This window comes from Excalfactoria chinensis, chromosome 3 (assembly GCF_039878825.1).
Source record: "Excalfactoria chinensis isolate bCotChi1 chromosome 3, bCotChi1.hap2, whole genome shotgun sequence".
NCBI classification, from domain to species: Eukaryota; Metazoa; Chordata; class Aves; order Galliformes; family Phasianidae; genus Excalfactoria; species Excalfactoria chinensis.
The window spans coordinates 53,446,111-53,457,699 of record NC_092827.1 but is presented as its reverse complement, the minus strand read 5'-3'; the positions used below and the strand labels follow the sequence as shown (position 1 = coordinate 53,457,699).

The window sequence follows — 11,589 nt, the reverse complement described above, 5'->3', positions numbered from 1 at the left end:
GGTTAGAGGCTTTGAAGCCTGAAATCAATTTTCAGAGAGGCTGAATGAGTAATCCAACTGGTAAGTTGTAAGCTGACTTCTTCTCTGTTGCCTTGTAAAGGTTTTGCAAAGACATCTGCTTACACGGCCTGATTCTCACTTCTGTGTGGAGCAAAAGGGTCCCCCATGACACCAAGAGCTGTGCCTTTGACTGGGGCTGCAATCGCAGCTCCCTTCATATCTTTGTATCCGGGAAAGGACAGAGCCGTAGCCCACCATTCCCTAAACAAATCTGCCATTCAGAGAGGCGAGGTGGGGAAATAATGAAGTCAGCACATTAGTGCCTAGCCTGCTGAGCTCACACTGCTGAAAGCTGCCAGTGGGTGAATTTCCCAGCATTTGGAAACTTTGTCTCAGTTCTGTGGGTTTGCTCAAGTGTGCGAAGGCTGTTTGCAAGGGAGCTTTCCCGCTGGGTGGGTTTGCTTTCCTCCTGGCAGCTCAGAAAAGGTGAGAGATCTCCTTCATATCTTCCCTGCCCCCACTCCCGCCCCTCGCTCACCCCACAAACACAATGCTTTTCCAGCAGGTCCCCTCTGCTAGGGAGCTTTTCCCTCTCCCAACTCCCACACTGGGACATTTTTCCACATTTCCAGGATTACGGCCACTTTCACTTAGATCTATGTGTGTTGCCTCCACATACAAAGAAGCACTTGGGGACGGGATTAGTAGGATTAGAAGAGATTCACATATGTCCAGTTCAAGCAATTGGTATTCAAAGCTTTACACTTTCAAATGCCACCAAGAGAGAGAAAAGGAGCTGAGAGCTTGCTTTGCATTTCAGCACCTTCCTGAGGGGGACAGTGCTTTTTATGCGGGTTTAGCGCCCTGCTTTGGGGGATAAACACATTCTGCCCCTTTTTAATCCCGCAGGGTGCAGCGCCAGCACCCAGAGCCACAAACGCTTTTGCTTTTGCTGGTGGGTCTCTGGTTAGCCTGGAAAAGAAGACAGCGGTATCGTAACTTTCCCGTTCCTCTTTTCAGAGCAGCCATTCGACGGAATCCCGGCGAAATCTCTGTGGGTTTGTTATACAAATAAAGGTTCTCTCCTCCGCAGTTTTTTATGACTATTTCTCATCTGTTGTTTGAAGACAATAAACTATCACCAGTCGGGGAATATAAAGGCACAATCTTGTGGAATTCTTTAAAGCGTGCCTCTGCTTGTGTAAGTTGTACTTTTCCTGTGTAAGTGAACTATTCATATGGGCAACACAAGGCTTAAAGACTGAGAATGTGTATTAGGTATTTCAGACGAAGCATTAGAAAAAGAACTACTTTTTTTCCTTTCCTTTTCTGATAGACCAGCTTCCTCTTTGCCTCTAGGGCAACATCACTGGTGAATTCCTAATATAAGACGCACTCATAAAGGCACTGTCTACATTACATAGTCTCCTTTCTGACAATCTAAATATAAACAAATCACATTGTTCAAAACGAAAGGGGAGATTTTAATACTAGTCAATGTAGCAAACCACTCTGCAGCATAGTGAGAGATTTTTGGAGCAGAGCAGGTGGAGTCTTTTTTTTACCCCCCTTAATACATTCATCCATTAATTAATTCAGTCATTCTTTTGTTCAGTCTTGCTGCTCACTTTCTGCTCACTAGGATAAAAGCACTTGCGGAATACCATGTTGTTCACTATGACTTATAAGGGACAGGAGTACATGTGCAGCCAGATTTCAAAAAGCAGAAATAAGAAAATGGACGACTCATTCTGTGTAGGTTATCTTGTTGGTGATTTTGTTGTTGCTGTTGGTTGTTTGTTTCACTAAGCTTGCATGTGCTTTACAATTTTCAGCCCAGGAAATATAGTTCAGTGTATATGAAATAGGCTGAAAGAAATTGAAGCTTCAATAAAATACCAGTTATGCTTTCTTAATTATTTCAATTTAATTTTATTTTTAAAGGCGTGAAGTTCCCAGAGTGTATCAGCTGAAGTCAGCGTATTTGATGTGAGTCCTTTAATACTGGAGAAAGTCAGCGTGAAGCCCAGAATATCTTTGTTCTTGTGAATATGATGGGCCAAGTTTGAGCTAATATTTTGTTAATTTGACATTTTTGCATTTCCAAGGATTTCCTGAGCCTTATTTCAATAAAACAAAAACCATTCAGATGGGTGTCATAAGTGTCCTGGTTAAAGGATTTAGATGTAATGAATTCTGGTGATTTTGAGAAGCCGCAAAATTCATCAGTGCACAAGTGACAGTCTAGAATTTCAGGTAGGTGGAAATCTTTAAAACAATGAAAGATGAGGAGGATATCAGGTCTGCACAGGCTCCCCAGATTTCCAGAGAGCTCCGAACAGTTCACAGTCACTGATGATACAATGCTGGGCTCCTTCCTGCAGTTTAACAAAACGGTGGCAATATCTGCAGAATCCCAAACTGTTACATGTTAATTAGCCATTTCAGGTGCCTACCAGCTGTGGAGAAGAGACTCACCTAGTAATGAAGACAATATGAAGAAGAGAAGACAATTCAAAATGTGTGCACTTGTGAATTTAATTTTAAATAGAATTCCATTTTCAGAAGTGCCAAACATTATTGTTTCTGACTTCAACTGTAAGCAGCACTCATGCAGAGCTCTAAAATTAAAAATACATATAATTGTTTGCATCTTCACCTTTATTATTATTATTATTATTATTGCTGTTACCTTGTCTTTTCCATTTATTTTACTTACTTACAGAGTACTCCCCTCAATGAAGATTTTGCACATCTCAGCAATGTCTCCACCTCTTTTGGGTTTTCTGGTTTCACTGAACTATAGATGATGATGGTTACTGAGAGTTACAGATCGCTGATTACTTCCACAAGGACACTGTGCTGTCAATGAGTGGATGAGATAAAATGTGCATCGATCTTTGAGCCAAATGGTGTTCTGGCAATTAAGAGGCAAAGCATTCTTCTTGTCTTTTTTGTATTTCATCCCGCTCTAAAGCGATATTTGCATTTAGAGGAGCCTTATTGCACACAGCTCACCTGGGTGTGCGAAATAAGTGAAAGAAAAGGTAGGAAGTAGTATTAGGAACCATGCAGACTGCATGTTTTGGAGTCCCATCCCATGCTCCCAGCCAGCATTTCCCACTGATAGGCAGAGAGCTCAAAGGTGCTAACTTCCACCAAGGAATTATTCATTTCCTGTGTATTATTTCCTCAGAAATTTGCTGGCAGTATCTCAAGCCACTGATTTCCATACCAGAGCAGAGGTCCATGAGGCTCCCAGCTAAGCACCTCTGTGAGAAAGTGTCAAAGTAACAAACTTCAGGACATCTTTGGGTACATGAAACTGCTGCTACTGGATGCTCACCTTTGGTTTGGGTGCCAGTGACTGATAGGTGAGATGGCTGCAGGAAGGAAAGAAGGGAAGATGATTTTCGCTCTCCCCTGCTCTTTTCACTCTTCCCTGCTCTGAAAATGGTTTTGCTAAGTTTCAGTGGCTGAAAAGAAACTGAATGCCCTCATCTGAGTTTTGTGGCTGTGGTTGTGTGAACTCTCACACTAGCCTATAATTAACATATCACTAATAAATTTTCTTCACAGGAAACAAATATGAGAGGGCTTGCCCCCAATTAAAACATTTTTGCTTAAAAACAAAATGATCTCGCTGGAGTAATTAAGCCCTTCCTTACAGTACTCACTGATTCCTCATTGCAAAGAACTGCTCTGGTGACTTGGGTTTTAGGGGCCTGACCTCTGGGTCTATTGAAACTGAGGGACATCAGTCAGCTTCAGAAAGGTTGATTCTGGCCCTGACAGACCTCATAATCAGCAAACAAACACCTCAGTTCATCAGTGTTTCAATAGTTAATAGTTTCAATAGTTAATAGTTAACCTTTGCTGATAAAAAATAAATAAATAAATAAATAAATAAAAATAAATAAGATGGTGTCAGTAGATCTGCTCTCCTCTCCCTTCCTCTGTCTTTTAAGACATGGGAATGGGACTTTTACAGTCCTTGCTGCTATTGTGTCTGGGCCCTTCAGAGCCTGCTGCAGCTCCCTGGAGCTATGGATTGCAGTGCTGTATCTGCAGGTCTGGGGCTTTTCCAGCCCAGTGACCTGTTCTGACCATGCAAACAGACTGCGAGGCTCCAGGATCTGGAAAGAGAATGACAGCCCATGCAAACTGTGAGCCTCCAGCAGCACAGCACTACATGCATGGCTCACACACACCAAGCACAGTCCCTCTGCAGTTACATTGTCCCTCAGGGACTTCTCTGAAGTGCTGCCCCCGTTGTGCGAGAAGCAAACCTTTCGGAAGGGGGGTTGGTTTTTGTGCAGGTGTGGTGGGCAATGACCGCTGGGCTATGTGATGCCAGCACTGCCCTTGTGTGCCTCATTCTGCCTGTCATCATTCTTCTGTATTATACTTGTGCTTAATGTTATTTTCCTCCAGTGTATTTCATTTTTCTGTTTGTGGAAATGCACTTGCATCAACATGGCAATTGCAATTGCATGGCAATTGCCATGAAAAACAGACCGCCTCATCTCAGCTCCAACTTCCAGCAAGGTGAGAATGGATTTACTTTTTCAGGGAGGGGAGATGTGACCTAAAACAAACCCCATAAAAAAACAGTAACAGCAACAACAAAAACCCTTTATTATATATAGCAAAACCTCGCTGAATATTTGAAGTTTCAACAGCTTGACTAGAAGCAGTACAGCGAGAGACTCAGAATGATTTATAAAACCAGCCCTATGTCTTGGCCGGGCCAGATTTTACCGTGGTTTCTGGTGTTCATTAGCATCTCATTGCACATGTTGTCCCATTGATCCCAGTGGAACAAGCCCACACAATAGAGTTCTATTCAGGAGTGGTGAAGGCAGCCCCTACGCCCATCCCCAAACACTGAGACATGGCAAAGGTTTGTGAATAGGCTGCAGATAATTTTTGTTGTGTCTTCTAGAATTTGTACTAGCCTATTAACTACCCATAAATATTCGCTCGAGACACTCATTGTTTAAAATTGAGTTGCAAAATGAGACAAGGATTTTTTTTTCTTTCTCTTTAATGAGTCATCCATGCTTCCTAGTGTCTATTGGGAGAGATTTTCAATAATTTCTATGGCTTTATTTATTTTCACTATAGATGTTAAAAATGAATCTTCTTACTCTTGTTTCCAAGACAACAAAACATTTCAATCTTTAGTCTTCACGAAGGTTTCCACTCGGGCCAAAGAGAACTTTCAATCAGCTAAGAAGCTTTTACCAAACAGCCGTGCATCTGGGGTGTGTGATGGGGAGCAGAGAGGTGGAGGGAGTCTCTCACACATTCTCTGTCTTCTGCTTTGGTTGTAGCTGATATTTAAATGGCCTGCATGGCTACGAGTTGAACTTAGTAACCAGTGACCACCTGCAAAAGCAGTGAGGGAAAGGGGTCTTAAAAAGCCAACGGGTGAGTTTCTGTAACAAGTGTGAGCGGATGGAGGGAGTATGTAGTGATGCAAGTGCAAAATACTGTAAGAGATGTGGGAGGCAGGCAAGAAAGACAAAGAAACTTGCCTATTGGCAATGCTAGTATTTTAAATGGGAACATGGGCAGAAGAGAAAATAAATACAGGCTGCTGAGCAGTGTTATTATCGTGCGGTGCTGTAACAACATGGCCTCGGTTCCAAAGTTTGTTCATCCAGAACCCCACACTGAGCCCATTCTGCACATGTGAAGCGTGCAGCTCTGCGTATGTGAAACATGCATCGCAGCCTTTGCTCTGCGACTGAGTTCAGTATCGTGAAGGCAGTGTCAATATTACCAGACACTGGAAACAAACTGGTCGATGGCTACTCAATCATCTTTACTTTTTTTCTTCTTAAATTCTGAGGACAGCAAACTGTTTCACAGTTGGCTGAACTACGGCGTGGCTGAGAGCTTTCGAAACGTTCACTTGACTTTCTATAAGCCCTTCTCCAAATAAAATGCATGTTTCAAGTGCATTTGTTACAGGGGAAAAAACGAAAAGAACAAATAAAGAAAAAAAAAAATAAAGCTGTCGATTAAATGCCTTTTATTGTTTACAGAAGCTGATTTCAGGCTTTTGTCGTATATCAGAGCATTAGCAATTAACACATCCCTCAGTAATCAGTGTCCGACGTTTTCAGTTTTATTGCTAAGTTAGAACAGCGCATTTTTTTCAAGAAGTTTTGCAAATCAACACTGAAATACAGAAAGTAAAACGTCGTCCTTAATGGGCGGCAGTGCGGTGCCCCTCGGCTGTGCCCAGCAGGGACAGAGGGGCTGTGCGCCCTCAGCAGCAACACCAGTATGGCTCCATCCCGCAGGCGGCTGTGGGACACTTCGAGCTGAGCGCGATTTCCTTTTTCATACTTAATAACGTTCTGCTGTGACTCCGTGTTGCCAACGAGTTTGAAAATAGGTGAACGGAGTAGAGAACGCCCCGCGTTCTGCCGGCGGAGCGTCCAGTCTGGGTTTATCTGGCTGCAGAATTTGAGTACCGTATCAAATTCTGGGGCAACTTTCGATCCCACCCTTATAAAACCCTGCCTATGCAAAGCAAATATGCCGTCAACACGGAAAATAAAATCTCGTCACTTCGGTGAAGGCAGCGTCAGGTGACGAGGGAGCATCAGTCGGAATTACACCGTCAATCGAAATGTAGTCTGGTAATAAACCGTAAGAGCAGCCGGCGGGCGGTTCGGGAGCCTGGGCCGCCCTGCCTTAAAGGAGATGGGTGCCGTCTGCCAGCCCGACCCGATGGAGCTGCGCTCACCCGGAGACGCCGGCGAAGAGCCTCGGCTGAAGCAGGGAGCTGCCCCGCTCTCATGCGTACCGTCAACAACATTAGCCCTCATTACAGCGCTAACGTGCGTAACAGTTTAACGCTAAAAACACGGTTGTCCGAACGTTCAAATTAAAGTAAAGGCAAGCAGAGAGGGAGAAAGTCATAAAACCTCCTAACAAAACCGCAAGAAACATTTAGGCACTCGGCAAATTACCAAACGGATTCCAAGCCGCCGGCCGGCAAAGGTCAACGAAGTTACGGGAAGCGAGATGTAATATTCCTTCAGAGGGATGCTCTGTATGAGAAAAAAAGTTCGCCCGATGCCCCGAAACTCTGACAATTCAAAACCGGGGCTGCCTCAAGGTGCGCTCGGCACCCGCCGCCCGGCAGAGAACACTGAAGGACACGCAGCCCCGCGCGGAGGTACCTCTCAGCCCCGTCCCGCGTACCGCACGCTCGGGCCCCGCTGCAGCAGCGGCTCCGGGGTCTCTTCCGAGCCCGGCTCCAGAGCCGGGAGCGCTCCCAATGCCCCGCGCTCTCCGAAGTCGTTCGCCTTCCGCAGAAAGCGCGTTTTCCTCCATCGCCAAATCTCCCTCCTTTATGAAAACGGAAATTAAAAGGGGGAGGGATGAAATTTACTTTGGGTTAGTCGCCGTCCAGCCGCCGTTTTCTCCTTTCTCTTAGCCTCGCTGCCGGCAGCATTGGATTTCCGACTCCCGGTGTTAGTTCCGTCTCGGAAAGTTTTGACGCGAATTGACCCGGCAGAGCGGCCCCCCGCGACCCACCTCCCGCTTCCACCCCGGCTCCGGGCGGATCCGCGCCCCGAGCCGAGCCCCGACCCGCTGCGGGACGGCCCCGACGAGCCGGGCTGTTCATGTTTCTTCCCCGACGGCGTCTCTCCCTCATCGCTTTGATCCGTCCTCGGCGGCGGACCTCCGTTTTCCTTCCGCTGCGCGGCTGCCGCTGTCGCCGTGTGCCGAGCTCCTCTCTCTCGGCCCGATCCGCCGGGATGGGCGGTGGAAGGAGAAGCGGGACCGATGGAGAGGCTCAGCGGGAGCGGACGATGGGACGGCGGCGGCCGGGTCCTGCGGGTGCCGTCCCCAAGAGTGCGGAGTGCTGCTTGAACTGTCGCGGAGAAAGCGGGATGAGACGACGTCCCGTTCAGTTATTTCTGATAAGTCTTCCTAAGCACGGGGCGATTTACCTCATCTCTTTTTTCCTTTTTCTTACTCTTTTTCTTTCTTTTTTCCTTCTTCTTTTTTCCCTCTCCCCTTTCTTCTTTTCTCTTCCCTTCCCCTGTGGGATTCTCTCTCAGTACCGATCATCAGAAGGCTTTAATTTCCCTCAGCAGACGAGGCACGATCCGACTCGGCGGATGACAGTTTCCCACTCCCCCTTCTCTCATCTCCCCACACCCCTTTACCATACCGCTGTCCCGCCGGGAACTCTTTCCCATGCCCACGCTCGCGGGTGGAAGCGCACCCGACGGCTCCCAGCGAGTGGTGTCGACCCCGCGCTCTCGGCTCGTCGGGGCGGGGAGCAGCGGGTCGGAAACACCGCGGTCGCTTCTCCGGACGGACACTGTGCAGCCAGTGCCGCACGACCGACCCTGAACGGGGGGCCGAGCCGGGAGGGGAGGGCCGGGCGGCCCCGACGAGCGGGCAGTCCCCGCGGCCCCGGCTCCTCGCAGAGAATAGGGTGCCTTGTTATATTGGAAATGAGGGGCAGGGGGAGGAGGTGGCGAGCACGCGGAGCGCCGGGTGCGAGGTGTCAATCAGAGAGGTTTTGTGCCTCCTCGGCTCCTGACGGTCCGTGGCTGAGGTGTCCCGGGTGGCACCGCCATGAATATGAATAGGGATCCTCGCTAAATGGGACAGTCAAAGCGCACCGCCCTGAATAACGGCACGTCATCCCAACTACACCACTATACATAGGAGGGCTCCTTTTGTCTCCGCTCTCCGCCGCAGCCCTATAAAAGCCCCTCGTAGGCAGGCGGAGGTCAGTCCCGGCACACACCCACCGCCGTCCCTGCGAGCGGGGCGCCGGGCAGCGCTGCCGCGGGGCCGAAGGCTCTTTCCCCCTCTACCGGCCCGAGCTGCCGCCCGCCCGGCGCCGTCCGACCCCGTCCGACCCGTCCATCCCTCGGTGTCTCCCGGAGGAGCCGCCCCGTTCCTCCGCCTCCCGATCAGGGCAAGGTGTCTCGCTCCGGCGCTCGAGTACAATGAATTCTGACTCCAGCTCCGTCTCCAGCAGAGCCTCCTCGCCGGACATGGACGAGATGTACCTGCGGGAGCACCGCCACCACCACCACCACCACCCGGAGAGCCGCCTCAACCCCGTCTCTTCCACGCAGGGCGACCTGGTGCAGAAGATGGCCGGGGAGGGCCTGGCCCGGGGCGGCACCAAGGCCCAGGGGGAGGGCGGCAAGTACAAGATCAAGAAGCAGCTCTCGGAGCAGGACCTGCAGCAGCTGCGTCTCAAGATCAACGGGCGGGAGCGCAAGCGGATGCACGACCTCAACCTGGCCATGGACGGGCTGCGGGAGGTGATGCCCTACGCGCACGGCCCCTCCGTCCGGAAACTCTCCAAAATCGCCACCTTGCTCTTGGCCAGAAACTACATCCTGATGCTCACCAGCTCCCTGGAGGAGATGAAGCGCCTGGTGGGGGAGATCTACGGCGGCCACCACTCGGCCTTCCACTGCGGCACCGTGGGCCACTCCGCCGCCGCGCACCCGCCCCACGCCGCCGGCGCAGTGCACCAGGTGCACCCCATCCTCGGCGGGGCCCTCTCCTCGGCCAACGCGTCTCCGTCTCTGCCAGCCTCGCTGCCGGCCCTGGGCACCATCCGGCCGCCCCACTCCCTGCTGAAGACCCCCTCCACTCCCCCCGCGCTGCAGCTCGGCGGCGGCTTCCAGCACTGGGCCGGCTTGCCGTGCCCCTGCACCATCTGCCAGGTGCCCCCCCCGCCGCACCTCTCTGCCCTCTCCGCCTCCGGTATGGGCAGGATCTCGGCGGACACCAAGGACCTGCTAAAGTGAGCCGCCCCGGCCCTGCCCCCCGCCCCCGGGAGAGCGGGGCCGGGGAGGAAAGGACCCGGCCGAGGGGACGCTGCCGCCCGCTCTGAGCCTGGAGAGGAGCGATCCCCGCGGTAAAAAGAGTAATAATAGCGGTGGGGAGAAAATGTAAATAATTCCTTAAAATGAATGCAAAAAAAAAAAAAAAAAAAAAAAAAAGACATGGTTGTCACTGCAGTGCTCGCAGCTGCTCACAGACGATGGGATCGGTTTTGGGGTTCTCCTCCTTTTGTGGGGTTTTCTCTCTGTTCTGTCCAAGGGCGGCATCCCGCAGCCGCCCGCCCGCCCCGCCCCGGCTCCGGGCGCAGCTCCGCGGGCGCTTGGCGGATCTCCCCGCGCGGGACCGCCTCGGGCTCTGAGAGAGAGTTCCTTTCGGCGTTGGGCGCGGGGCGGTTCTGTTCGCGGTTCCTCTCTTCCTCCCTCCGCGTCCTCTTAAAAAACAACAACAAACCAACAAAATAAGGAGGGAAACGGTGCCAAGCACAGCGCGGCCCCTCCGGGCCCGTTTTGCCAACCCCTCGCCTCCCACCTCCTGAAGCCCTTCGGCGCTCGGTTCTCCTCTCGGAGAACAGTTCCGTTTCGTTTTGCGGTTGTTTCGTTGTTTCGTTTGTTCCTCTCCGTTCTGGTTTGCATGCGGGGCCGGCGCGGCCGGGCCGCTCCCCCTGACAGTGGCTCGGCGCCGCCGGTGCTGTCCGTCCCCCACCCGGCGCCTTTCCCTGCGCGTTTGCTATAATTGCTATTATTGCTATTAATTCTGTTCGATCGTTCGTTTGGTTTTGGTTAGGGCCTCAAAGACAACCCCGTGTCTTTATTTTTTATATATTCTTGATAACTATCGATATATTTATTATTGACCAGTGTTTCTGGATGAGATTTCCAAATAAAGTTAAAAATGAAACACCGCCGCTTGGTCCTTCTGTGTCTGGGGCCTGGCCGCCTTCTCCCGTGGCTTTCCCGGATCCCCACCCACCCTCCGTGAGGTCCCGCGTCGTTCCGACCCTGCATCCCCGCCTCGTCCCCCATGCAGCAGCCGGGGCAGGAGGCTCAGCTCCGAAGCCCCGAAGGTTTCGGTGTTTCGAATTGCGGGCGGCGGAGGGGCCGTCGAGGAAAGATCAGAAGGAACACGGAGGAGAACTGCAGGCTGCAGGGGGGAACGGGACGCTTAAACGGGGATGGAGGCTACTGTCAGCAAGGAACCGTGAGGAGGTCCTATCGTGAGTGGGCTTTGAGGAACGGTAACAACCAAATCGTTGTTCAGACATCAGAACGAATACATGAAAAACTGAAGAATCAAAAGGAGAATGAATATTTGCACCCCAAACACAATAAACTATTAAACTGTGTTGTAATAAAAGACAGTCCTTCCTTCCTTCCTTCCTTCCTTCCTTCCTTCCTTCCTTCCTTCCTTCCTTCCTTCCTTCCTTCCTTCCTTCCTTCCTTCCTTCCTTCCTTCCTTCCTTCCTTCCTTCCTTCCTTCCTTCCTTCCTTCCTTCCTTCCTTCCTTCCTCTGCAAAGCTATAGGACTGCATGAGACAGAGCTGGGTTCCCGTGTTCCCAGGGAGGGCCATAAATGTCCAGCAGCCCTGGGACAGCATGCCCCATTAGGACAGTGGAACATGTGGCTCTAGGCTCACTGCCATCACTTCCCAGCCCTTGGAGAGGGGCAGAGGAAAAGGGTAGTGACGGAGATGACTCTGACTGATCTGAGGAAACAGGAATCCTGAGCGATGTGAAGATG

The 11,589-nt window shown here is 50.7% G+C and overlaps 1 protein-coding gene across 1 annotated transcript; it reads left to right on the top strand.

Moving 5' to 3' along the window:
* Positions 1-8,996: 8,996 nt before the first annotated feature.
* OLIG3 (oligodendrocyte transcription factor 3) lies at positions 8,997-9,815 on the top strand. The gene has a single exon (XM_072333310.1). The coding sequence runs from the start codon at positions 8,997-8,999 to the stop codon at positions 9,813-9,815; it is 819 nt and encodes a 272-aa protein (XP_072189411.1).
* Positions 9,816-11,589: the final 1,774 nt, after the last annotated feature.